The 27,805-nt window shown below is 56.1% G+C and overlaps 2 protein-coding genes across 5 annotated transcripts in view; both read left to right on the top strand.

The window, feature by feature from the left end:
* Positions 1 to 4,980, top strand: part of UNC5B (unc-5 netrin receptor B) — a 78,634-nt gene extending 73,654 nt beyond the window's left edge. Inside the window, exons 14-17 of one of the 2 annotated variants that reach the window (XM_058298983.2) lie at positions 790 to 939; positions 1,598 to 1,762; positions 2,417 to 2,598; positions 4,153 to 4,980. In XM_058298983.2, the coding sequence (XP_058154966.1) occupies positions 790 to 939; positions 1,598 to 1,762; positions 2,417 to 2,598; positions 4,153 to 4,318 (663 nt within the window). In that variant the 3' untranslated portion in view covers positions 4,319 to 4,980. The remainder of the gene's footprint in view (positions 1 to 789; positions 940 to 1,597; positions 1,763 to 2,416; positions 2,599 to 4,152) is intronic. The other variant, XM_058298984.2, reaches the window with a different exon arrangement.
* Positions 4,981 to 23,634: 18,654 nt separating this feature from the next.
* Positions 23,635 to 27,805, top strand: part of SLC29A3 (solute carrier family 29 member 3) — a 48,021-nt gene continuing 43,850 nt past the window's right edge. The window contains exons 1-2 of one of the 3 annotated variants that reach the window (XM_004470569.4): positions 23,635 to 23,710; positions 26,985 to 27,283. In XM_004470569.4, the coding sequence (XP_004470626.1) occupies position 23,710; positions 26,985 to 27,283 (300 nt within the window). In that variant the 5' untranslated portion in view covers positions 23,635 to 23,709. Of the gene's footprint in view, positions 23,711 to 26,984; positions 27,284 to 27,805 lie in introns of those variants that run through there. The other 2 variants (XM_058298987.1, XM_058298986.2) reach the window with 2 other exon arrangements.

The raw sequence follows: 27,805 nt of genomic DNA on the forward strand, positions 1-27,805 counted from the left end.
CACAGCTCCATGCCCCCTCCCATCCGTGCTCTATGGTCCCTTCCAGCTCCTTTGTCTCCCAGCATCTTGCGACTTGTCTCAAACTCAAGTCTCAGGCTGATGCAACATGGTGAAAAGCCCAGTGGGAGAGTGATGCCTCCTGTGGAATCAAGGTGGCCTGAAATTCCAGGACGCCCATAATGGGGTTGGAGGCTCCTGGGAAATGATCTCTTGATCCTGAGACATTGGATAATGTCCAGCTTTGGCCGGAGGAAAGAGTGAAGATCAAACAAGAAGGAAGCTGTCACATGTTTAGTCTTTATTCAGCTCCAATCCATCCATCCATCCATCCACCCATCTATCCATCCATCTTTCTAACTTTCTGTCCATCTTTCCTTACACCCATTCAGTCAACAGTCCACTGTCCATCCAGCCATTGCTTATCCATCCATTTATCTTTCCTTTCATCCATCCAGCTAACCAGCCATTTTTCCATCCATCTGTCCGTCTACTCATGTATTTATCCATCCATCCATTCACCCATCCATCTGTCCGGCTATCTGTCCATCCAGTCCTCCATTTTCCTGTTTATGCATCCATCACACTGTAAGCTCCTAGGCGCACCTGGCAAATGCCCAGCCCTGCGCTCGGATGGGCACCTGCCCATAGTTTTGCAGCCTGGTTCCCCCCGCCTGCATCGGCCTGTCCTCCCTGCCCCCCTCCCCACCCACTCCCCTTCTAGCCTGCGGCAGGGAAGGGCCCACTGGCCAACTGTAAGGGGCTCTTCCCTGCCACTGCCCCGGCCCCCAGGAGGTGCTGGAGCTGGAGCGGACGCTCGGTGGCTATCTGGTGGAGGAGCCCAAGCCCCTGCTGTTCAAGGACAGCTACCACAACCTGCGCCTCTCCCTCCACGACCTCCCCCACGCCCACTGGAGGAGCAAGCTGCTGGCCAAGTACCAGGTGAGGGCCGGCCGGAGGAGCGGGAGGGAGGGCGTGGGGGCGCCACTCAGGGGACTGGCCGGGGAAGACCATTCCCCCCTCCCCCAGGCCGGGGCCCTGCCTCCTCCCTCCGTCCTGCAGCCTCGCCCCTCCTGGTGCCCCTCTTTGCCATCTCTGTCGCCTTCCTTCCCCGCTCTCCACGCTCCCACTCATCCTTGGCCACAGCCCCAGACTCGGTGCCGTGGACAGACACACTGCACCCCCACTGCGTCACCCACTCCGGTCCCATGCACGAGTCCCTCCACGCGTCATCCTCAGAGAAGCCTCCCCGTCTTCAGGACGTGTGCGCCTGGCCGGACCGGCCACCCTACTCTCTGATGGTTCCTTCCCGCTGAGCCCCCAGCCGTGTGCCACCATTCATCCACATGGCCTCCCTGACCCAGGGGGCACCCAGGCACGCTCAGCCTTCCGACTCGGCCTCGCCTCTCCACACACCCCCTTTCTCTGCTCCCTCGTGGAACCCTCTGCCTGTCCGGTGGCGGGGCCTCTGCTGACACCCTGCCAGGTCCCAGCCCTGCCTGGCCCTGTCCCTGCTCTGCCTTGGTTCCCCGCGAGGGCAGGGCAGGCCGGGTGGGGCGCGGGAAGGCCGCCTCGCCTCCCTGACTCCCTCCTCCCCCAGGAGATCCCCTTCTATCACATCTGGAGCGGCAGCCAGAAGGCCCTGCACTGCACCTTCACCCTGGAGAGGCACAGCCTGGCCTCCACGGAGCTCGCCTGCAAGATCTGCGTGCGGCAGGTGGAGGGGGAGGGCCAGATCTTCCAGCTGCACACCACGCTGGCGGAGGTGAGCACCAGCCCCGGCCCTGCCTGCGGGAGAGCGCCGTCTCCTCCCGAGTCCGAGTCCGAGAGAGAGGGCCGGGTGGTCCTTTGGTAGCAGCCCCCGCCGACTATGGGATGACCGTGGGTGTGGATGTGCCGGCGATTTCCAGTGCCTCGCAGGATCTTCGCAGCCACCTGGGGAGACAGATAGGCTGGTCCCCACCTGGGGGGTGCAAGACTAGGCTTTCAGGAGGGCGGGTATCTGCCCACGATCACGTGGCAGGTGATGGCAAGACCTGGACTGGAACCCAGGTCAGTGCAGCTCTCAGCCCCTCTCAGTCCAGACTGAGGTTTACGAATCCCACGCCTGCCTCGTGGTGCAGTGAGAAGAGCACTGGCCCTGCCACTAACTTGTGTGGCCCTGGGCAGGTCTCGTCCCTTGTCTAGACACACGTGTGTCAAGGGGTCTGTGTGGTCAGACCATGAGACTCTAGGCAGCTTCACGAGCTCATGCCTGCACCAGCGTTCGCCCGGCAGTGCTCAGAGCCTGCCCGGAGGAGGTGAAGAGACCCGGGCCTCGATGAGCTCGCCGTCCCAGAGCAGGCAGGCTGCAGGCCAAGGTGCCCAGAGCCGTCCCCAGAGCCCTGTGCCACCCTCACCCACGCCCCTGCCCTTCCAGACGGCTGCCGGCTCCCTGGACGCCCTCTGCTCGGCCCCCAGCAGCACCGTCACCACCCAGCTGGGGCCCTACGCCTTCAAGATCCCGCTTTCCATCCGCCAGAAGATCTGCAACAGCCTCGACGCCCCAAATTCGCGGGGCAACGACTGGCGGCTGTTGGCGCAGAAGCTGTCCATGGACCGGTACGTGTTGGCCTGCCGTCCCCTTCTGGCTCTCGTGCCTCCCACTTGCATCCTCTGGTTTCCAGAACCTCATTTTGGATGCTCTGGCTTACAGTCAGCGCGTCTGGATTCCAGGGTCCCTGTTGTAGTTCCACGGCCCCTCCAAGTAGAAGAGTCCCAGTGGCTCTCATCAAGGTCCTCTTGGTGGTGGATTAGGTGCCCAGAGCCGAATCCGTCTGAGCAGGCATTCGTCCAGGAATCACTTGTTGAGTATCTACTGCGTGCCAGGCCCTTACTGCATGCCGGGCACCGTTCTAGGTACCGAGGTTACTGCAGTGAACAAACAGATGGAAACCCTGGTCCCCTGGAGATTATGTTCCAGTGGAGGGAGACAGGCATGACCAAGGCCCGTCAGTGAAGCCGGGGTAGGGGAGTCCAATGAGAACAGCCCGAGGAAGAGGGAGGGAAATGTGAGGGTTGCTACTAAATGGGAGAGTCAGGGGCCTCCTCACGGAGAAGGGGACACTGAGGAAATGTCTAGGGCAGCAGCTCTATGCAGGGGGAGTGGCCAGTTCAAAGGCCCCGAGGCAGGAGCACCCCGATGGACGGGGTAGGTGGGGTGGCCCAAGCCCGCAGAAGGGGTCAGAGAGCTAACGGCTGGACCGTGCAGGGCCCTGTAAGCCTCTAAGGCCCTTGGGGCTGCCACGTACCCCATACGAGCTGGGCACGGGCTGGGGGTGCGGCTGGGAAAGTGACGCGTGTCCATCGGAGAAGCTCATTCCTAGCTCAGAGCTCTGGCCCACTAGCCGGGCAGGCAAGAGGCAGGTCCACCTTCCAAGCCCTGCCCTTCTCCCTTACGTGGGAACAGCGCTCAGTGGCCATCTCCTGGGGCGGCGTGAGAACCAGACAAGGCCGGGGCGTTGGCTCTGCGTGACCCGCTCCACCGCCCTAGCTCCCGCCAGCCCCCGGGACAAGCAAGCTCTGCAAACGCTTGTTCAGAAAGAACACACCTCGGCATCAAAACTCGTTTTGGGAATTTAAGATGTTGGATAGCTATAATGGCAATGATCATAGGTTTTACTCACGGTCAACTCCTGAGCAGATGTCACGTGCAAGATTGTAGCTAGAAATGGTGGGATTTGCAAAGATGTCTAATGCCCTGTTCCTAAGGAGTTCACAGGGTGGGATCAGGCAGGAAGGAGGAAAGAAAGAGAAGGGAGTGCTAGGTGGGGCCAGTTTCTCCTGGTGCCAGTGTGTTTCACTAATAACGAGGATGAGGGTGGCTGATGATCACAAGACAGCAGCCTTAGAGACCCTGCTAAGCCCTTACCTTGAATGATCCGTCTCGAGGCCTGCCTGCATGTTGGGAGTTGAGCGGCATCATTCCCGCCTTAGAGATGGGCAGACCGAGGCTCAGGGCTGCAGTGACTTGCCCAGGGCCACTCAGCCTGGAAGCAGAGGAGCCGGGCTTTGGTCTTCTCTCCAGTGCTGCTTCCACCCACCAATCCCCAGGCCCCTGAGAGGTGCTGAGCACTCAAGGACCCCAACACCCCTGTCCCTCCCTCCCTCCGGCAGGTACCTGAACTACTTTGCCACCAAAGCGAGCCCCACGGGTGTGATCCTGGACCTCTGGGAAGCTCTGCAGCAGGACGACGGGGACCTCAACAGCCTGGCGAGTGCCTTGGAGGAGATGGGCAAGAGTGAGATGCTGGTGGCCATGGCCACCGACGGGGACTGCTGAGCCGCCCTGGAACCGCGGGCCGGCGGGGCCGGCAGGAGGCGGGCGCCGGGAGGCCCGGGGCAGCCTCCTGGTGGGGACGCATGGCCCCTGCCGCCTCACCGCTCACAGCCGGAGCTGCCCCCTCCTCCTCCACCTCCCCCTGCCCCCACCCCAGACCACGAGCAGCCTTAGCTCAACCCGTGTGTTCTGCTGCCGAGAGGACCGAGGGCTCCTGCCCCAGCCCCTGCCTCTCCTTCCTGGGTGCGCCCACTGTGCGGGACGCCATGTGGCCTCTGGTGACAGGGGGCAAAGGAGGTGCCCCCCCTGCACCTCCCACCCTTGGCCCTGGGACTTCTAGGTTACATTTTGTTTTCATTTCACTCTACGTTTTCTTCCTCGGTTATTGATTTCTCTTTGCTCCTTAAATCCCCTTCTCCTTCCATGCCACTTTACTCTTTGAAGAGTCAAGTACAATTCAAACTGCTTTCTCCTGTCCAAAAGAAAAAAAGGAAAAGGAAAGAAAGAAAGAAAGCTTCAGACTGCTAGTAAGGCTCAGAGAAGAAGAAAAACACCAAAACCACAAGGGAAAAGAAAAACCCAGTTTCTTAGGAAACGCAAATGATTTATTATCCAGATAATTGGATAAGTCCTTTTTAAGAAAAAAAAAAAAAGAAAATGAAAAACATACACAAAAAAAATAGAAAACTCTTTTCTTGAGTGGCTGAGAGTGGATGTACCCGTGCTTCTGGCCAGGAGTGTCACATGTGCCTGTGTGTGTGTGTGCATGTGTGACTGCCAGGCAGAGAAAGACCCCCAGGGAATGCCTCGCTGCTGGTAAATCTGTCTTGGACTAAATTCTGACGAGGAAGATCCCAGTTTCCGCAGTTGCTCAGGAGTGACCAGGCTAGGTTTCAGCCCTGGTACTTGCTCTCAGAGATCTTAAGCAGAGGCAGAGGAGCAGTGCGGGTGTGGGGGGGTGAGGGCCTCCCTCCCGCAGCCCCAGGCAGCTGCCCCCGGGCCCCCCTGGGGAGCACAGGACTCCAGGGAGCCGGGATTAACAAGGGTGAAACGGAGAGCGGGGCCAGGCCAGCTCTGCGCCAGGGAGCGCGTTTCCAGTGCCACCATCTGGAGGCTCCCAGACTAAAGTGGGGCTCAGGCCGAGATCAGAAGTGGGAGAGGGGGTCCCCCATGGACAACTCTTTCTGGGGGGCCAGCCATGACACTCTCCTTGCACCCGACTCTGCGGCTATGAGTCCACACGGGCCGGTACAGGGTGGCACGTTCCTGGTGCCCAGGAATCCAGAATCTCCCCTTCCCAGACTCAGGTTCTCCTCCTGTCAACAGGAGGGATGGAGTCAGGAGGGCCTGGAGCTGCAGGAGCCTGGGCTTCTGGCCCCGGAGAGCAGTCAGCCTGCGGCTGAGGAGGGGAGAGCACTTTCCCAGCCCCCATCTCCACGGCCCCTGCCTCTACTCTCCTCAGCCAGCCTCGTCTGAAGTCTGGGAGATGTTGAGGGTTCTTTCTGAGCAGGGCTGGGTTGCTGGCGTGGAGGGGCTGGCAGCCCCCACCAGCTGCTCCACAGAGTCTGGAGGGGCCGCAGGGTCTAAGTGGGGAGGGAGAAGCCCCCGCGCCTTTAAGGTGACTGACAAGGGTTGGGACCAGGTCCTCTCGCAGCTGGCTCAGGGCACTCATCAAAGGCCTCTCCTCCTTGGCACCCAGGGCCAGGCAAGCGCCAGCTCCCCTGACAGCTCTGGGCAAGCAGCAGGCCTCTGGGCAGCGGCTGGGACCAGCCCCGGCAGCCCCCGGCCTGTGAAAGTCTGTGCTCCTGAGGGGAGAGTGGGCCTAAGGGCTGCCGTCCCAGCCCCGCCTCCCCGCCCTGGGCTCCTGGGTTATGGGGGTTCTCACCTCCCAGGGGGTGGGGGGTTGGCCTCGGGCAGGCAGGGACCTGTGGGAGTTTTGAGAGGGGATTTCTGCATTAGGGCCGCCCACAGGGGCCAGGCCTGCACCCAGGACCCCCAGGCTGAGCACAGGGCTCTCTACCCCGGTACCTAGGTGGGAGCCACCCTGGATGCAGGTGGCCAGCCTTCCTCCCAGAGGGGCCTGGGCCCCCGGGCTCGGCCTCCTCGGCCCCTTTGCACACGAGCCATGGGAGCCTCTGTCCTGTGACTTTGAGAGCAGCCCAGCGCTACCCCCACATTGTGGGGTGGGGGGTGGGGCTGCAGCCATTCCCGGGCCAGGTCTTTCCAATGCACACCAGCAACCTGGGAGTCCAGAGGCCGGGGGTGGAGCCCGAGCTCTGCCGAGGTGGGCCTCGGTTGCCTTTTTATTCCGAGGAGACCCCGTGGCTGCTGGCTGAGGCCCACATTAGTTTTTGACACTCTGATCCTAGGCTTCTGAAGGAGACCCTAGCGGATTCCAAGAAGGTGGCCGCATCTGCCACCCCGCTGCTCGCCGCACCCCCCACGCTGTCCTCTCCACCCCTCCCCGCCACGGCAGCCTGCTCGCTGGCACCGAGACAAGAGCTCTGGGAGCCTGAGGCCGGGCCAGCCCGCGTGTTCCGTTTCCAAGCTGATTTCCAGAAATTGTGTACCAGGGCCTGGAGCCCAGAACCAATTGGCTGGAGCTCCTGGGAGGAATCAAACTGTCCAGCTCTTTAAGAAAAGCCCAGAAGGGTTTGCAGGCTCCATCCATCTGCCGGGGCTGCTGTGACTACGTCCCCACACTACCCGCCTCGACGGCAGGATTAGTGGTCTCCCCCAGACCTGAGTGGCAGCCCCCTGTGGCCGGCAGGGGTACCTCCAGTTACCCTGAGCCCTGCTGGCACAGTCCTCATGCAGGCGGGGGGGGGGGGGTTTGCTATGTGTGTGTGTGTGTGTGTGTGTGTGTGTGCACGCGCCTCTGGGCGTGTGCTTGTCTCCGTGGCCCACGTCTGCACCTGCGTGTGTGTGGGTGTGCCCTCCTCCACGTCCAGGTCGGGGCACCTGGAGGTTGGCGTGCCTGTCTGCTGCCCTCTCTGAGTCCACAGGGTCAGTCGTGTACCGTCTACGTGCCTCTCCCCCACCTCGCAGTGCTCCGGGCTCCAGGACTCGGGGGCAGGTGTCCTCCCGAGGGCATGGGGACCCCCGCTACCTCCCAGAGGGTCCCAGGCCCCCCAGCCCCCCTGCGCAGGCCCTCTGAGCGCCTGGGAGCTTGGGAGCAGGGAGCGGCTCTCCTGGGGGCAAGGGGCTGGCCTCTCACCTGGGCGGTGGACATGGTTTACGTCCCGGGCGTGCAGGGCTCCAGGGAGGGCCCCCAAGTCCACCTCTCTTTGTTCTGTAAACCACAGCCTGTAAATAATGTTTAGCATTCCTATTGTAACAAAATTAATTTTTATGAAATAAATTATATTTCCTAGTCTAATAAAAAAAATCCAGGTTTAGTCTGCTGTCTTCCTGGAAGTCTTTCTGTCAGCGATAAGGATTGACCTCTCTGCCCTTCTCAAAACTCCACAGGGAAGGGGGCGGGGAATATTCACTATCTGTTCAGAGCTCTCTGGGCCCCTGGAGATGTCCAAGTTCAACTACCTCATTTTACAGAAGGAGTAACTGGCCCAGAAAGGGGTAGGGACTTCCCTGGAATCACACGGCAAGTTAGAGCCAGTACTCACCACTCACCGGGGTCCTGCTCCCTGCCTCCCGGTCACAGCGCCCAGAGCGTGAGCATTTATGCAGTGTGTCCCGAGGGCAGACACTGGAGCCTGCCCTGGGCTGGGGGGAGGGGGGCTCAGCAGGGCAGGGGGACAGAGCTGGCACCCTCAGCTCCCTGCCTGCCTCTGAGGCGTTCGCCTGCGGCTGAGGCTGAAGGGCCAGTCTAGCTCAGAGCCCTCGGCTGAGTGCAAAGGGAATTGATGGATTGGCTGGGATCGTGCAACTTTGGGCCCAGGGCCGCCGTGCCTGGTTGCGTAGGTTGTGCACTGGACGGGGCACCACATCTTGGGGGTGGTGCCTTCCCAAAGGCACTGTTGATCTGTATATTCACAATGAGATGTTCCTAGCAGATGGCAGTAAAGGGTCTTGTTCTGATAAAATCCATTTACTGGTGGTTAATTTCCCCCAGATGGAAGCGTCTGAAGGAAGGGACCCCTTGTTCTAACTTACGCAAAGGTGCTGCATGACTAGCACCCGTTCTGGCTGCCCCCCTCTGCCCCAAGGACTCGGGACTTCCCTGTGTGTGTTGAGTCTGGACTCGGCATTTCCCAGCATGCGTTCCTGCTCCATAGCGGCTGCTGTGCTCTCTTGAACAGGGGTCAGAGCACCCTCTGGCCACCTCGTGGAGAGTCATTGCATCTGCATGTTAAAGGCCCTGAGAAGTCCCGCATGAAGAAGCTGTGCTGTTTGTTTAGTTTTTGCATTAGCACAAGGTGTCCCAGATGTATTTGGCTTTGGAATCCTTTTTCAGCCTATTCACATCCTGAGATATGTGGTGCCTGCTGGCCCTGCCAGCTCTGGCTTTCTGGAACCCAGACTCAGGGCTCTGTACCAGACATCACCCAGCTCTCCCCACAGGGTGGGGGGCAGAACCCAGTCGGCCAGGCCTTTGCTGGAAGTACCAAGACAAGGGAAAAGTCATGCCCGTCCTCAGGGCACTTACGGCCTAGTGAGGGGGACAGAACTGGAAGGCACACACATGTACATGTACATACACATATACACACACACACACATATATGTGTACATATACACACTCACAAGCTCCGTTTACCTGGGGAACCGGGGGACTTGGGGCAGTCCCTTCCAGTGGGTCAGTCAGCAAGGCCTTCCCAGCAGAGATGAGTTTGCAAGGGAGTAGAGGAAGGGGACTGCTGTGAGTGTGTGTGTGTGTGTGTAGAGACGGGGGCGGTGCTGAGGTGGGGGCAGCAGCCCAGGAAGGAGATGGGCAGGCAGGGGTGGGGCAGCTGGCTCATACAAGTAGCCCCCCAGGCAGGCAGGTTATGTGGACCCCGCAGGAGTCAAGGGAGCCCACTTAAACCCACATTCTCTGCCCACTAGCTAAGCAGGCAGGGCATCTCCTTGCCACCTGTCCTGGGTAGCTCACCTGAACACAGCTTGGGCAGCAGGTGGGATGCAAAGGGCTCTGGGCTGGGGAGCAGGGGGCCTGGGTTCCAGCCCAATTCTTGGGGGAGTCGGGAGTCACGTTGCTCTCGGACCTCAGTGTCCCCCTCCATCAAATGGGGGCCTTGGACCTGCCGCTGTGTAAGGGGCCTCTGGCTGGTGTAACCCTGAAATCTGCGATGTCCTGGTTCTAGGCCACGATGTGACAGCCCCCTGCTGGGGCCCTCCTCTCCGCATAGGCCCAGGAGGAGGCAGAAGTGGCTGGTTGCAACCCCATACCCCGAGGGGCTGCTGGTGGCTTCCTGTCCAGTTCTGCTAGAGCAGGGCAGTGAGCTGGCAAAGGAGGCCCAGAGCCCAGTGGCAGGCGGCAGCAGGGCCCGCCAGCTCCAGGCCACCGCCTGGTGCCCAGGAAGGGACCCCAGGTGGGGGGCAGCCGGCCGCCCCCTCCTCCACCCAGGCTATAAGAGAAAATCGGCTCCCACCCAGCCAGCAGCTTAAGGACTCACCCAGTTCTGCTTACCCAATTATTCAAAACTTTCACCCATTTTATTTGAAAGTATGATACATGCCTATGGTTAAAAAATAATTCCAACAGTACAAAAGAGTGGGTGAAAAATAGATCCACTCTCTCCCCTGCCCCTAGTCTGCCTCCATAGAGGGAATTGTTCTGTTTCTTATACATCCTTTCAGGAAGATCTATGCCTATACAAACATATATTTGTACTTGTAAATATTTAAATATGTTGGATTTGATCCAAGAGTCTCAACCCCGGTATAAACATGAAGCGTTTTTATTTTCCCAGTAGCTGCTCCGAAATTCATTTTGCTACACCCTCCTCCCCGCTGGACAGCAGGCCCCTAACAACATCTCCGTGGAGGTCCCCAATTTGTCCAATCCTTGCTGATATTAGGAGGGCCTCATTTCGGTTGCTAAGGCTCAGTCCATCCATCTTGGCGCTCCAGCGTCATCTTTAACTAAAGCCCACCGCGCCGTCCAGTGCAGGCCAAGCAGTGGGACGTCCTCCCTGCGGCCTCCCCGCAAGCCTTCCTGCCTCTCCCAGCACAGGGCACGGGCACCTCACAGCAAGAGCCCAGCCTTCCCAGAACTGGGCCCCAGGGAATCCAGTGTCTCTTCTCCTAAGGATGCTGCTTCTACCACAATCCGTGCACTGGAAAGAAAACTCCAGGGATAGGAGGAGCTAGCGATCAGGAACTCTCAAGTCCCGATTTTTCAAAACTAAATGAGTGCGGGGGGAGTGGGGGGTTCCGTGCTCCTATTCACCAACTCAGTCGCAAACGGACAGGCCACCCCTAGGTGCCAGGGCCAGGCAGCACACACTGCCCTCAGTCCAGAGCAGCGGTTACCCTTTTTGTTCCAGGGACCCCTTTGCCAGCCAGGTGAAAACCAAGGACCCCTTACTAAGTCCACACAACACTGTGTGTTATTTAATAAACATATCACACCCACACCAACATGTCCCCACAAGCATAATGTGGGTGTTTTTTTTTATTATTTCAATTCAAGCTCGCAGATCCCTTGAAATCTTTCCACGGACCCCATGGGGATCCTTGGACCCCTGGCCTAGAGGGTCGATGGATGAACAAACAGGCAAGCTGCCGCCCTGGAGGCTCTGTGGGGCCCCCACGTGTCTGGGGTTCAGAAGGGCTCTAGGCAGGAGGTGGCATCGTGGGACCTGGGCTTGGCTTCCCCGAGATGCCTTTAGCACAGTTTCTCAATGATGCATTTTGTGGGAGTCACTGTTAGGCAAAAGTTTGCAGCAAGCTTCTTCTTTAAAACAACTTGCTAAGAAAAGATGCCGCTGTCCTCTGATGAGCTGGGTCTGTAGGCCTCTGTCTGCAGGGTGCTGAGCTGGCCCTGCTTGGGGGCAGTTGTGGTGGGTGCAGGTGGGGTCCTCCGGGGGCAGGGTGAGCGAGTCAGTGCCATTCCAGCAGCTCCGAGCCTCTGGCCCCGCCCAGGCCTCTCCGTAGGGTGGCTGAATTGGTCCATCCCAGTTCCTCCTCCTAGGAAGATCCCGGGATGCCTGGAAATCCAATAAACATTTATGGTTCTAATCCAGAGGTGGGCACAGCACTAGGGGAGTGGGGGGTGAGTCAGGCCTGGCCCCAGCCCCCAAGGAGCTTGCAGCAGAATGAGAAGCAAACCCCACTTCTCAGGACCAAGACGGCCTGAGCTCGGCCCAAAGCACACCGTGGGGGCACAAAGACGGGCAAGGGTCATTCCAGCAGACTCGCTTCCAGGACGGCGGTATTTAGGCAGGAGGAGATGGGGGGCAGCTGGAGGTTCAGCGTGGGGGGTGGGCCTGCGGGCTGGGAGACTGTGCAGGACCTGCTGGAGGCTGCCGCAGGGCAGGGCCCTAGGAGGCCACCCATTCTAGCTCCCTGACTGGGGGTCAGCTCCCCCCAAATGCCGAGCCCCAGGGCCCTGTCCACAGGCGTCAAAAACGCAAACGTCTCAGGGATCCAGGCCGGGTGGGCCAGCGAATGAGCGAGGTAGCTGCATCAACACTTCACACAGCAAGGTGCCCTCTCAGCTGTTTCTTGAGACATCTGGCCATCTCAGCGCATCAAATCCACTTCCCACTCCTGTGCGCCGCACGGGTACAAAGAAATGTATCGCCCCTAGAGCGACGCAGGGAGATAAGCGTGCTCTTGAACAGCCTCTCCCATCTGGCCTGTGTTGGGGAGCAGTAGGGAGGACTGGAGACTGTGGCCCACCCAAAGGGAGCGTTCCTGCCACCCAGGTCCCGGGTGCCAGGCAGGAATGAGTGCCCAGGGCTGTGCCATTCTCCTGCCTGTAGAAACCAGAAACCAGGGTGCGTCAAGTTATTCTTGTTGACTCAAATCCTTTAAACACCGTGCGGGTCAAATAAGACCCACCCAGTTTGTGATATGCTGGGCGGTGGGGAGCTGCAGAAGGTTTTGAAGCAGAGCTGCTCTGGTTCGGGGTTCACTGGCTGGGACAGGGTCCTGTGCCCCAACGCTGTGGCCTGTACAGACAGCTCAGGGGCCCTGCTGGGTGCTGCTTTCCCCAGGCTCCATCAGTGGTGCCTGCCCATCTCCTTCCCTCCAGCGTGCCTCCACAGGACTAGCCCGGGCTGCTCCTGTCCCCAGGAGCCTCTCCTCTGACTGATGAAACCCATGGCAGGGCTTAGCTTCCGGGCTCCAGGCCCCCCAAATTCCCCTGCTACAGGTGCCCAGGGGCAGATGTAAATATTGTGATTAGCTGGGGAGGGGGCACTGGGTAGTGACAGTCCCTGAGCACCTCAGGGGTCCACCTGGATCCATTTCACAGACTTCTAGGATGGCAGAGGTGGGGGGTCTTGGCTGCCATCTGATCTCTCCTCATCTGATGCCAGATGGCCCAGACACGGGTTTTTCCAGTCTCTGTTTGAATACCTCCAGAGATGGGGGACTCATTACTTCCTAATAGTAATAATAATAATAATAGCAGCATTTATTGAGTGGTTTCTTATTTTCACTTAAGGAGCTTATCTTACCTTCAGATATCAATAGGAATAAGTGTAAGCCTCCCACTCCATGACTGCTCTCCAAATATTTGAAAACAGCTCTCATGGCCCACCCTGGAGCTTTACTCCTGCAGCTACCTGCTCCCAGACTGGCTCAGCTTCCATGTGGCCCTGCCTGCTCCCTCACGTTCTGCCTCAATTTTCTTGCTGCTAACGGGGGAAGCATGATCAGCATGGGGTGCTGAAAACAAGACAGGCACTGGCTCAGGGAACAGAAGCTAGCATCCGTTGCCTTGGCTCAGCTGCGGGTTTAAGGTGACAAGCTTCGGGGAGTGCCCAAACTGAGTTTTAACCCAGACTCCACCCTCTGCTGTCCATGTGCCCTTGAGCAGACTGCTTAAGCTCCTGGATCCTCAGATTGTCCAACAGCAAACCGGAGATGACCAGCCTTTCCTCCCAGACTCACTGTAAGGACTAAAAGAGATCATGGGTGTGAATGTCAAGAGCACAATACGTATGAGTCCTTTTCCATTTTGTCACCATCAACAACAACAGCCGTAGCAGGTTACACTATCACCTCCCTTATCCTGAGCTCTATACTTCTATTTATATGAAGAGGAGGAAGAAGAGAAGAGCTCCTCGCATTAGCAGATGCCCAAGATCACAAAGTGCTGTCACGTGTATCACATTGCTGACACCCTACATGTTTTCTGCTCATGAAGGTGGGAAATTGCTAGTGAGCACTTTCCCGACTCCCAGTCCAGTGCTCGCCCCATGGTCCCACACAGTGGGGGGCATAGCCCAGCTGCAGCCTCATCTCCTAAACCTGTAGCACCCTGACATTGACACGGCCTGTGGTCTATCCCCAAACACCTTCACATTAACCTTCACCTTGACTTTCAGAATCAACCTCTGAGGAGACTTTCAGAATCTCCTCACTGGAGGTAGGCAGGACAAGGGACTCTCCCCCCACTTTACAGGTGACCCAAGGACAGTGAGCACCTTGCCCACCTGGGCTGGGACTGGAGCAAGTGCTCTGGCCCCTCCCGGGGCTCCCCGCCTTGGAGACCAGGGACCCTCCCTGGGACCTGAGAAACAGGGCTGTGGCCCCAAGTCCTTGGAGCCTGGACCCAAGCATGCACCTATCCTAGCTTCCAGGCCCACCAGGTAGCCTGCTCCCAGGCAGCAAAGAAGTTCTGTCTCTTCGTGAGCTTTGAAACACAGAAGGTGCCTCCCTGAACTGGGGAAACCAAATGGAAGCTGGCAGGGATGGTCTAGAGGGCTAAGGAGACACCTCCTCCATGCACATCTGACCCCTGGCATCTCACATGCCCCGTTGGGCTGTCCCCCGTCTTCTCTGCCAGCGCCCCGTCCCCTCTGCAAGCCTTCTCCTCAACTCAAGCTTTGCATCTTGGGGTTCTGGGCCTCCTCTTCCCTCTCCTCTTGGTTTATCTCGTGTGCACCCACAGCTTCAGCTTCCACCCACAGCTGACAACACCCCAATTTAGGCCTGGACTGAGTCTTCTCTGAACAGTACAACGTCCCCACCCACTATCTGTCCACCTGAGAGGCCGCTGGCTGCCTGGAACCCTGCCAGAGCTCGGGAGTAATGGCACAAAAGCCGCCTCCAGGTAGCGCCCGACCACCCGCACCCCGGGAGCCAGGGCGCATGCAGATTCCCGGGCCCTGCGCCGGCAGCCGCCGGGATGCCTGGCCTCGTCCTGGGCTCCCTGGGAGACAGGACGGTGGCAGGGCGCTTCCTGGGACCCAAAGGAGGACTTAGCATAAGTCCTGGAGAGACGCCTCTGATGCCTGAGCCCCGTGAGGGACCACAGTCGGGCCCCGGGCACCCTTCCCAGGCCTCCAAGACCTGGCCCAGCGGCCCCAGAATCCCCCGTCTCACTGTCAGTTCCTGAAGATGGGCAGGGGGTGCCACGGTCACCAGTCATGAACCACAGCGCAGCCCGGGTGGGACTGTCTGTGCAGAAACCTGTCATCATTTGGGGACTATTCTGTCCATCTAAAACTTCATGAAAAAAGAAAGGCTATTAACTGTTTTAAAATAAATAACAAACATAGGCAATTTGAGAATAGAGTACAAATTTGAATGCATGACCACTCAATATTGGTCTCATGAATTTGGAATGAAAATCAAAGGTTTAAACTATTAAATGATTTAGAAGATGGGGAAGGAGGAGGAGAAAGGAAAGACAATTCACCCACAGGGAGGGCCGGGACTCCAGAGGGCGGGCAGGTCCTCCCCCTGAGCCCTCGGGCATCAAGAAGCTTGCCAGATGCCAGGGCTCTTAGGGGGTGGCGATGGGGGGGAGATTGTCCATCTCTTACACTTACAAGGTATGAACTTTGAACTAACTGATTAATATCATCAAGAAAATAGATGATAAGGAATTTTAGCAGAGAAGTGGAATTTACTTTAAAAATATTAAACTCTAGAAGTGAAAAAAATACAATGGCTGATATTAAGAAATTAACATATGGGCTTAACAGGAAATGAGGCAGAGGAAGAGAGAGCTGAGTGAACTGGAAGATTTGACAGCAGAAAGCATCCTGACAGAAGCACAAGGGAAAGAAATGCTGGAGAACTTAGAGAAGAGCATAAGTGATACATGGAACCTGGAGTAGGGTGAAGAGGTCTAACATAGGTGTAACTGGAATCCAAGAAGGGGAGGAGAGAACAGGGCACAGGCAATATCTGAAGAAATAGGGGCTGAGAGTTTCCAAAATGGACTAAAGATATCAAGGCACAAGTTCAAGAAGCACCATGAACCTCAAGCAGCACATAGACAAAGAAATCCACATCTAAGCATATCATAGTAAGGCTGCCACAACCAAAGACAAAGGTAAAATCTGAAAAGCTGCCACTGAGAAATAAGTGACTTTACCTTCAAAGGAGCAGCAGTAAGATTTACAGCTGTCTTCTCCAGATAGTGGAACACAGGGGACAAGGGAATGACATCTTTACAGTGCTGAAAGAAAAGAACCAGCCATCTAGAATTCTAGACGTAGTGAAAACATCCTTCAAAAGGCTTTTCCAGATGAACAAAAAGTAAAAGACTTGGTTGCTAACAGACTGCCATTAAAAGAAATAGTAAAAAGAGTTCTTCAGACTTTCTAGGAAGAAGCAAATGTAGAAAGAGCTGAGGGAAAATGGAAATGGTAAATAGATGAGTAAATAGAAATTAAAACAATTTTTTTTTTAAATGTGAGATTTAAAATAAGGAATAAGGTAGAATTAGATTACTATATGAATGATTCAGGTGCTGATGACATTTTCTGGTCATTTATCAACTGTGTACTTAGGATTTGTATACCTGTCTATATGTGGGTTACACTTCCATACAAAGACTGTAAACAAAAAGAGAGAAAGAAAAAGCAAGAAATCATAAGAAAGAAAAGGGCCATTGGGTCAGTCAACTCCTGGGCAGGGAGGTGAGGGTGGGATGGAATCTGGAGCCCAGAAAGGTGACGAGCCTTGGAAGGGGCAACTCTCTGTTACAACTGGAGAGAAAGAGAAAAACAAAAAGCAAACAAGAACTGATGGAGGCAGATGTGGCACTGGGAAAGGAGGCTGTTCTGGGCTGGTGACATCTGTTTTCTTTGTGAAATAGTAGGCAAGAGATGAGGCCACCTTGGGCTGGCGTGTGGCCAGAGGCTTGAGAAGAGTGGAGGAGGCTGACAACAGCCAGGAGAGGCTGAGATGTGGTCGGACTCCTGGGGGCCCCTGAAGGCTCCCCTGAGGTTGGAAACCACGAACTCAGAGTGGAACCATTGGCCCTGCTTGTGACTTTCTCCAGAGAGCCCCGTTTGCTCAGGAGTAGGTGGGTTCACCCAGGGTTAGTCAACCATACCACCAGGAGACAGGGAAGTGCCGGGTACTGCTATATCACTGAAATCATGGGCTTTGGGACCTAAGCTGGATCAGGACGGAAAGAAAGTTGCTCAAGAGATGGAGGGGAGACAGAGGAGCCAAGGATTGAAGGCTCCAATGGGTGCAGAAGAGAGATGGTTAGGGTCAGACTGGGGGACTTGAATTGATGACATGAGGGCAGAGAAGTCATGGGTGAGCAGTTATGATGATACCTGATCCTCCAGATTCCATGTGCCCTCCTGGGGACCAGTAAGCCCTGGAAAGAAGGAAATGCACTCTCCGGTGAGCAAGCCCAGCCTGCAAGAATTGCAGTGGCAGAGCAGTACCACCAGATGACAGCGTCGTCCCATGAACCCAGTGCTTGGTGGCCTCTGCGTCCAGGAGGCTGATGTCTGTGCTGGGGCTGGAGGTGCAGGGGCTGTACCAACTACTGATGGCTGTTCCCGAAGTGCTTAATTGCTCACAGGTCAGCAGACCTTGGGTAAGGGGAGAAGGGAGCTTGCAGGGTTCCAGTCTTGGAAGATGGGGGTTGGGGGCCCCCATCCCCAGCCACCTATGATGGAGCTCCTGGGTGGGTTCTGAAAGCAGGAAGGTCTAGCTGTGTAGCTTTGAGCAAGATACTACCCCAGTTTCCTCATATGCAAAATTAGGATAACTACTGCCTGCCTCATGGGGGGGGGGGGGTAGATGCAATGAGGTAGCCCCCGCAGAGGGCAGAGCTGGAGCAGGAGCTCAGCAAACAGTTAAAGGGCTCAGGCCCTTTAACAGCATTTAGTGGGGACCTGTGCTGTGCCTCAGAGAAGGCTTTAGTTTTGTGGCTGTGTACCCTTTACTGATGAGGAAACTGAGGCTTGACTTGCCTAGGGACACATAACAGCATCCAGCCCAGCTCTGCCCACCGAGCCAGGCAGCCTCCCCGCCAGGCCTCTCTGACCAGCCCTGGGCACCACAACCTCAGCTCCCTTCTGTAATCAGACCTGCGGCGTTTCCAAGCCATGAGTGGCAGGACGCTTTGTTAAAGGACTGAGTGGGAAAAGAAGGACCCAGCAAAAAGCGCTGTGGACATTTTGAGTTTTTCTTCCTTTTTTCCTTCCTTTCTCTTTATTCCTTCCTGTTCTTTTCCTTCTTCCTTTCTCCTTCTTCCTCTTCTTCTGCTTCTCCTTCTTTTGCTGTTCTCCCTCCTTTCTCACTCCTTCCACTCCTTTCTTCTTTGTGTGTGTTCACGAACAATAAAGACACCTAATGAATGTGCAGTGCTTTACTGTTTACAATTTTTTAAAAATTTTAATAGATTTTATTTTTTTAAAGATACATAAATCATACAAAATGTTACATTAAAAAATATAAGAGGATCCCATATACCCCCACTCCCCACCCCACCCTGACTCCTCCCACATCACCAATCTCTTGCATCATTGTGGCACATTCGTGCATTTGATGAATACATTTTGGAGCACTGCTGAACCGCATGGAGTATAGTTTACATTGTAGTTTACACTCTCCCCTAGTCCATTCAGTGGGTTATGGCAGGATATATAATGTCCAGCATCTGCCCTGCAATATCATTCAGGACAACTCCAAGTTCCGAAAATGCCCCCATATCACACCTCTTCTTCCCTCTCCCTGCCCTCAGCAACTCCCGTGGCCACTGCCTCCACATCAAGGATACAGTTTCCTCCATTGCTAGAGTCACAATAAGTCTGTAGTAGTAAGTCCACTCTAATCCATATTTTATTCCTTCATCCTGAGGACCCTAGGATGGCGATGTCCACTCCACCTCTAAATTGAGAGGGGGCGATCTGATGGATGCAATTCTCCTGCTTGCAGTTTTAGGCACTCTTGACTCCCTGGTGTGGTGGTTGACCATCCCCACCTCCCTGTAAGCTGACCTGGGTGAGACCAACAAACCAGAGAGTAGGAGTCGCCACTCTGCTGAGACTCAGGGCCCAGTTGGCACATGGACAGTCCAGGGATTCAAGTCTCCTGAGCATACACCAACCCCAGCACCAGCCACAGGTTCAGTAAAAGTGACAGAAGAGGCATGTGTAGAGAGGTCACATCTAAGTCCAGCTCCATCACTCAGGAGCACGAATTCCAAAGTAGGGCCCACTGGCAGGGCACTGAACTCCAGAGCCATCTGCCATGACCGTAGTACCTGGGTGTCTCCGTAGCCCTCAGGAGCACCACTACTTGAGGTTGTATCTACTTCGGCATTTACTAATGTTTTTCCTGACACTCTCTGACCACGCTTGCAAGTAGGTGGTGCTTCTCAACACTGTTGAGTTGTTCCACCCATCCCCACCCAGGTTCAGAGTGGTGGGCCCTCTAGGTGCAGCCACTCCATCTCTAGACAATTCCAGAGGACTGTGACTGTTTTTCACAGTGCTGAATTTTTACATATCTGGATGTGGTTGAAAGGGGAAGTTTTAGGTGGTATATATGTTACTACAGTAAAAATTTTTTAAAAATCATAGGACTGTACAACACCAACAGTGAACCCTAATGTAAGCTATAAAGTACAACTAGCACAATTACAGCAGTTTGTCATCACTTGTAACAAAGGAACCACAGTAAGGCAAATTATTGAATGGAGGTGGGTTTATGGGGACTCTATTTTCCGCATAATTTTTCTGTAAACTTACAACTTCTTTAATAAAAATATCTAAATAAACAAATCAAGTAAAAAGGCGCCTAGGTGAGCCTACCCAGGGCGACTTCAGCTTAGAGGAACCCCACCAATGGCTGGGCCTGCCCCCACAGCCTTGCCCTGCCCCATGCCCTCCCGGGCCCCAGCTCCTGGAGTCTGCCATTTTTCAAGTCAACCTGTGAAAACACCTGCATCCCTCTCCCCTCGACCTCCTCCTCCTGACTCTGGCACCTCCTCAAGGAAGCGCCCCGAGGGCAAGAGACTGGCCCAAGTTCGCAGAGCTGGTCAGGGTCAAGGTCAGAATGAGCCTAGGACTTCCGGCTCCGCCCGGTGGTGCTCCTTCCTGATCCCTCCCAGCTGCCCACACCCCCTGGGAAGCTGAGTGTGCCCACAGCTACCCGACTTGTCCTGGCGCTGAGCTAGCCGCCACCGCTGCCATATGCCTAGGCCCCGGAGAACAGGACGAACCCATCCTGGCCGGAAGCAGCCTGTTCCTCCCAGGCTCTCTGTCTTCATGGTGGAACTCAGCCTTAGCAACCAGCCAGTCCCCAGATGCCCGGCACCGCCTGCATTTGGAGAAAGCCCCCCACCCCTGCCTCAGAGCATGGGGGAGGGCTCTGGGTGCCCAGTCATGCTCTTGGCAGGTGTCCCGAAATTGTCGCACTCACACATACATTCTCCAAAGATAAAGCAAGTTATAAATGATAAAATGGCTATGTAAATGACAATATATAAAATAACTCAGGGCTTTGCATGGAGAAAAAGCAAGCAAGTGACAAAGCATTCGTGCTCCAATGAAATGAGGGCTGGGCCCAAGGACTTTTGTCCCCTATGCTGTCCTCTCTGTCCTCTCATCCATCTGCTTGCACTGTGGCATGGAAGAGAGAGCTTTGAGGTCTGCCACTTCACCATCGCCAGCTGTGTGCCCTGGTAACTACTTCATCTATTTGAGCCTCAGTTTTCTCATCTGTAAAATGGGAATAACGGTCTCATTTCACCGGGTTTTGGAGCTCAAACGAGAGAACGTTCATGAAAATGCTTTCTATATTAGAAGGTATTTTTTCCAAATGTTAAAGAAGGCTGAAAGTAAAGCCTGAATCCCCCACCCTCATCCCCCTGCCTACCAAAAAAACAAAACAAAACAAAAACTTCTTTGCGAAGGAAGGAAATTTTGCCGGGAAGACCTGGCAACTAGCAACTCATCTGATTCTCCCAACTGTCCTACAAGGAACTCTGGCTGCAGAGAGTATTTAGTAACTTTGCCATGCTCCCTTCATCCCTCAGCTCTGGGGGCTCCAACCCCTTCCTTTCCAGAGCTGGGGGCTTTCTGGCAATTTAGGGTGCTGTTCCCCAAACTTGTCTGCTGGGAGAATTTATCAAACATATGGATTTCTGAGTCCCACCCCTGACCTCCTGATTTACTGATCACATTCATTCATCCAGTATTTATTGAGCACTTACTATGTGCCCAGGACTGTGTGCCCCTGACTAAACAAGGCAAATGAAGTCATGCCCTCAGGATCTCTGGGGAGGGGCTGTGGAGTCTGAGTAAGTGCCTGGGGGACTTATAAGATCAGGCAAGCGTTCGGGGAGTGCTGGTTATGAGAGCCTGTCCCCATTTCCATGGCACCCTGAGCCCTGGGGTGGTGGCTGCAAGGACGGCCTGGGACCTCCAACCCTGCCCAGGCTTCCTGATCCCTGCTCTGCCCTGCTCGAAGGCACCGGGACCCAGGGGCCAGGAAGCTCTGCTTCCTTCCCAGCTGGTGTTACACGCAGGGGGCTGAGGCTAAACCACAGCGATTTAAACCCAGCCCCACCTTGGCTTCTGCCAGCCCCGGGATCTTGACTGAGGAAGCCCTGCCCTCCATAATCTAATGTTAAAATAGTGTTGGTTGCTTAGTTGATAAACAGAAGTGCCCAGCTCATCCTGAAGTGAAAATGAAGCTTGAAACTGTAACTGAGTTAAGAATTAACAAATATTATGACAACTGAAACACCTATACAGAGCTTTTTCTTTTCCAGTATATTAAGAATAACCAAATAAAAAGCAAAACAACAATAAAAATAAACAAATAGAAAAGAAAGAAAGAGAGAGAGTGAGAGAGAGAAAGAAGGAAAAAAGAAAAAAAGAATAGCCCAAAGCTAATAGCTCACCTTTGTTCACGGTTATTTCAAAACTGGGCTTGTCCTTGTGTGTATTCGCCATCGTGAGGGTGACCCCTCCACCCTCCCCGGTCTGAATTCATAAAAACCCTGTTTTCCCTTATTCTGGGACGGCAGATTTGAGGCTCCCCCACTTCCTCCCCCCACCGCTGTGTTGGTCAACGTGCTTTCTCTCTCCCGCATCAAGGTGTGGACTCTAATTCATGGACTCTGGGCAAGAACCCAGAGGGACCCCTGGGTGCTCTCCTTCACGGTCAGGGTGTGAGGGCTGGGATGGCCTGCGGGGCTTCAGGCCAAGCGCTGGCTCTCCTGGAAACCTCTCCCCAGCCCAGGGAGGCCACGGACACCTGCGTGTGTGGCCGGTCCCACCTGGAGAGCTGAGGGACCTCGGCACTTGCCCAACCTCCCTGAGGGGGAGGCAGATCCGGGGCGCTCCTGAGGGAAGTGCGCGGGGCCCAGGCTGGGCCACTGGCCCCTCCCCAGGCCCTGGAGAGCCCACCTCCTGCAGGATCCAGGCGTTCTGGACTGGGATGTTGCAAACTGCACCGACCTGAGGTAGGGAGGCCTGGTCTGGAGCTGGGATGGTTTGGGCCTATAATGAGTAAAATGCAAAATAAAAGCTCTGCAAATTGGGTCTGTTTTTCTTAGGCCACTGCTCTAAGTAAGTCAGCTCTCCCAGCCTCCAGTGCCTGGGCCTGCCTCCGGCCACCATGGCCACTGGCCAACCCCCCGAGTGGCCCGTCCTCTTCTGAAGTCCCTTCTGGAGCCCTGTGTCTTCAGGATGGCATCCAGGCACCCAGCCCGGCTCTCAGGGCCACTCCGGCCCCAGCCTTTCCTGCAGCCTCAGACCTTCCCACCGACATATCTTGGTTCTCACACTCCAGGCCTTTGCTTCTGCCATTCTCTCCTCCTGGCAGTCCTTCCTGTGCTTCTCAGTGGGACAGACGCGTCCTTTGAGATTCAGCTCCAAGGTCAGCTCCTCTGAGAAGCTTCCTCCCTTAGTTCTACTCCCCGCCCTCCCCAACTCCAGGTCCCAGGAGACACCACGTTAAGGAAGAGAAACCAAAGGGACTTTAAAATAGACAGCCCTGGGTGCGAGTCCAGGCTCTCCTCCCCCCGTGCGGCCTTGGGCCGACTACTTAATTTTACAGTGCCTTGGACTTTTCCTCTGTGAAACAGGGGGCTCTGTAGGGCTGGCACACAGTAGGTCAACTTAAAGGGTGAGTGGCTGAGTGTCCCAAGAAACAAGGCTGCCATTGACCTTCCTCGGAGAGCACCCTGCAGGAGCACACCCTCGTGGGTGGGAGGCACCCTGAGTAGAGTGACAATGAGATCTGGCAGCACATCCAGCTCCAGTGGCTTCCTCGCAGTCTGTAAAGGGGTTAAGGAGGCAGCAGTTACTCAGAGGGAGGGCTGGGTAAACGCGGGTCCCTTGGTCTGAAACCCAGAAACGAAGGTCAGGCAGCGGGTGGGACGGGGAGTGGGGGCAGGCAGGAGCCCCTCCCCTCCTCACCACCTCCCCTCACTGTTCTGGGCACCAGCCCCTTCCCCCTCTGCACCAGGGGAGCCTCTGGCAGGTGGTGTCAGAAGCAAAGGTGCCCTGGCACTGGCCTGGCCATTGGTGCTGCTGGCTCCAATCTGTGAGCCAAGACTGGGTGGTCCGGGCCAGATGCCGACTCTGGGGCAGGAGGGGTCCCTGGGCAGAGGGTGCAGGGCTCCGGGAGGCGTGGGAGCTGCATTTAGAGGGGACCTCTCAGGGCTCTGGGGTGAGGTGGAGCGCTCCCCCGTGCCCCGGGGATCGCAGCTCTGGAGCTGAAGGCGAGGGTTCCGACGCGGCGGTGCGGGCCCCGCGCACGTGGAGGAGCCGCAGCCGCCAGGAGCCCTGGGTTCACCGCCCTCCCTGGCGCCTCCACCTGTGAAAAGCGGCGACATGCCCCCGCCCCCCGCGCAGGAGCGTAGCAAGAAAACAAAAGCAGCCGAGTTTGCAAACCGGGAAGCGCGGACGCGGCGGGCGGCCGGGGCGGGGCGCGGGGAGGAGCCGGGCCTGCCGACCCGCCCGAGCCCCGGCCCCTCGGCCGAGCCCGAGTCGCGGTGGCCGCGGCGGCCCGGGAGGCGGCGGCGGCGGCGGCGCGGCGACAGTAAGTGCAGCCGGAGGTCGGGGCGGTGGGCTCGGCCCCGCGCGGAGGGCCCGCCCGGCCCCACCCACAGCTCTTCCGGCTCCCGGCCGCCCCCGGCGCCCGCTCCCAGCGGCCTCCCCCCCAGGCCAACTCCCGGCGCCGCCGCGGGGCTCGATCCGGGCTTGGAGCCCCCAACCCCATCCCGCCCCGCCAGGCCAGTCGGTGCCTCTGGTGTCCCCTCCCCGACGTCCCTCCTCTCGCTCTCTGCCGACTCCCCCCCCCCCCCCACTCTCGCTCTCACTCCCTCTTCCTCTGTCTCTGGGGCTCCATTCCCGGCCCCCCCCACCACCACCTCTGTGTGGACCACAACCCGAATCAGATTCTGACACGGCCTTTGGGCAGTCCCTGTGCTTCCCAACAGGTTCGTTCCACCAGCCCCCAGCCCCATTTCACGGATGAGGACGTTGCAGAGTCAGAAACCCCTTGGGAACTGATCTTCCCAGCTCAGACGTTTTGCACTGGCAAGGGCCCCCTCACCCCCACGTTTCTGCTTCTTTGTGCAGGAGCTGCCTCCTGCCCTGAGGTCACCCCGGGAGGGAGCCAGGCCAGCTCCTGTGGGCGTTTTGAGGCACACACACTGGGCCACAGCCAGCGTGTCTTAGGGGAGGCTCTAACTCTTCTTTTTTTTTTTTTTTGAGGTCCTGGGGCTGGGGACCCGGCACCTCGTGGGAAGCTGGTGCTCACCCACTGAGCTGCATCGGCTCCCCTGAGTTGGTTTTTTCATTTGTTTGCTCGTTGTCCGTTTTGTTTTTTTCTTTCTGTTTTTAGGAGGCACTGAGGACTGAATCTGGAACCTCCCATGTGGGAAGCAGATGCTCAATCCTGCTTGAGCCACATCCACTCCCCTCTAGCTCTTCCTTACCTTTCTTGTTCTTTCTTTTTTAATCCGAAAGTCAGCAGCTAGCTTTTATAAAGAGTAATAAGCTTTGCTCACTCCGGTGCCCTGGCCTGTGACCTGGGTTAGAGAAAATCCCTGGCTCCTTCAGAAGCTCGGTCAAGCCTGAACGGTCCTCCACAAATAGAGGCCGGAGCCGAGAGTGGGCCCTGGCCAAGTGTGGCGCCGAGTGACCCCACCGCTGGGTCACTGCACCCACTCCTGGAGCTGGAGCACCTGGGAAGAACTACTTGCCCATCTCTGTTGCCCTGCCTGGATCAGAATTACTCTGTACACTTTTAGATACTAATTTAAAAACTGCTGTTGTGCGTGTTTTTCTGTCTGGCTAGAGAGAAGTGCTGAGCTCCCTGTGAATTCAGGCTGGGGAAGACCAGATTTGCTGACTCGGAGGCTCTGGGCTTGGGCCACAGGGTAGCCTCCTCCTGCCTGCCCCGGGCACATGCCGCCCCCGTGGGGGAGACTGCCGGCCACGGGCATGTGCCACGTAGCAGCCGTCGCTGGGGGTACCCGGGCTGCGCTGCCTCTGCCTCACAGCTCACTGGCTGCCAGGCCTTCAGGAAGGAGGAGGCCCTGTACTTGGAGCCCGAAGAAAGGAGTTCCACTTCCCAACTAGCGAGGAGTCGGGTCTGGGCCTCAGACTCCTCGGCTGTCTAATTTCAGTCTTGCCGTCTGGTAGCTGTGTGATCTTGGGCAAGTGACTCGACCTTTCTGAGCCTAAGACCCCTCAACTGTGAAAAGGGGTGAGACCAGCACTTACCTCATTAGGCCTTTGCCAGGCTCGAGGGCTGGGCAGAGACCTACCTTGGCATGCACGAGTGGTAGTTTTATTTTAACCATAGGTAATTCTTACTAGGTGAGTGAATGTGGGACAAATCAAGGGTTCTTCAGGCCTCAGTCTTTGCATTTGCAAAAGCGGGGGCAGTAATCCCCCCCTGCCGAGGAATACTGTGAGGTTCTCCTGAGATACGGGCAAGGCTCTGTGCCCGTGGGAGGAGGCATTCATCTCCCCAGGGAAGAAGGGCACCGCTCTGCCCCACTCAGTGCTCTGAGCGGCTCGGCCCCTGCGTGAGCTGAGGTGCATTGATTGATTGGGGAGGGAGGACACTCCTGCAGCAGCCTGTCCCCAGCATTATAGGAACATTTCCCATTTTTCCAGCCACTGCCGTGTCCTAGGTGCTATGCCGAGCGTAGAAGCAGCCAAATTCAGCAGCCAGCCAGCCAGCTGACAAGCCCAGGATGCTGGGGAAGATGCTGACGCTTCTTCAGCAGCTGCTGCCCTGGGCCAGCCATTGCCAGCCAGCTGCAGTGGCAGAGCAATTGTTACAAAGACTACCCTAGGTTTATAGATGGAGAGAGCAAGGCTCAGAAACATGGCGCTATGCCCAGGGCCGGGTATGTCGTTCTTCCTGGCAGTTCAGAATCTTTTGTCTTAGAAATGGTCATCTCCTGGTGGGAGGTGATGGACAGGTGGGGACCCAGGCAGGCGCTCAGACCCAGGCTTGTCCATTTACCTAGCCTGTGACCTTCTACTCTTTGGGCCTTGGTTTCCCCACAGATGGAAGTTTATAAACTGGCTGATAGAGGCAGCTCGGCCCTCCCAGGGTTTTTTAAATTATTTCATTTGAATGCCTGTATTTTTATTTATCATTTTAGTTTTACTTTTGAGCAAGTAATAATTTCCCTTGGTTCAAAATTCAGAGGGTCCAAGAGAATGCAATGAAGTCCCCTCTCTCCCTGTCCCCAGGTCCCTCTCCTCAGAGGCAACCACTAGACATTTCTTATGTACCCTTCCATAGATATTCTATAGATATACAAATAAATATCTGTATGTGTGTATATGTATTCTTCTTTCCTCTTTTTGTATGCAAACAGTAGCATATGCTACACACACTCCTGTTTCTTGCTTTTCTCTCATCAAGTTGGTAAGAGTTGAGAGATCATTTTATGTCCACTAAGAGTTCTCATTCCTTCTTTACTGCTGTGGAGAGAGATGAATGTCTTTAGATCAGCTTGCCTTTCTGGATTGATTGCCACAGGCCCCACTGGGCCCCAGTGCCTTACACCCAGCCTGCCCCACACTGGTGTGTTAACTATGGTGGCCCTGTATGGATGGGGTGACCCCTGAGGCCACTTAGAGCTCTGACATCCTGTCCTTCTCTGGGTCTGACTTCTGTCTTTCTCCCTGTTCCATAAACCTGAAGCTCTCCAATCAGGCTCACAGACCTCACAGACGCTGGCATGGGGGCACTGTCAGCTTTGGGGCTGGGCAAGGTCCCAGCTGTCCCCAGCCTCAGCTTCTGCTCCCCTGCCCTGTCTTGTTTTCTCTCCCCGTTCCAATAGTGGCCATTGTCTCAGAGGCTGATCTTCATCACAGTTCAGACTCCACCGACGGGAGCACACGCGGCTCTGTCCAAGCTGACCAGGAGGCTCTGCTTGAGAAGCTGCTGGACAGCCCCCCGCCTGGCCTGCAGAGGCCCGAGGACCGCTGCAATGGCACCTACCTCATCTTCTTCATCATGGGCATCGGCGCGCTGCTGCCCTGGAACTTCTTCATCACTGCCAAGGAGTACTGGCTCTTCAAATTCCGCAACTCCTCCAGCCCAGCCCCGCCGGAGGGGGCTGTGGGCTCCGACATCCTGGTAAGGGCTCATTTGTCCCAGGGTGCGGGCCGGAGTGAACGGCCAGGGGTGGGGAGGGGGTGGTAGGAGCGGCCACAGGGGAGATTTACTTGGGGTGCACCATTCCAGGGTGCAGCACGCTGAAAATATGGATGTGAGTTAGAAAGCCGTGGGAAGTGCTGTAGAAAGAATCCCATTTAGTCCTGAGACATGCTTTGTGCTGTGTGTGAGGCTCGGTGCTTAATGTAGTGGGGAAGATGGAGATGGATAAGGCCAACTCGTTCCTCAGATTACTTAGTATTGAACTGGGGGAAGGAGATGCAAATGATGATTCTATGAAGCAGAGTATGATAAACCCAAGTATCCGGAATCCCTGGAGTCCAGGCATCCGTAGATCTAAAGTCCATGCCTCCCAAGGTTGGAAGGAATAGATTTAGTAGCATTAAGTTCAGCCGTGAGTTACAGAAACTCCAAAAGAGCAGTGGATAAAAGAAGATGGAAGATAATTTTTCTCTTACATCCAAATCTGGAGCGGTCAGCCCA

The sequence above is a fragment of the Dasypus novemcinctus genome, chromosome 6, assembly GCF_030445035.2.
Source record: "Dasypus novemcinctus isolate mDasNov1 chromosome 6, mDasNov1.1.hap2, whole genome shotgun sequence".
NCBI lineage: Eukaryota > Metazoa > Chordata > Mammalia > Cingulata > Dasypodidae > Dasypus > Dasypus novemcinctus.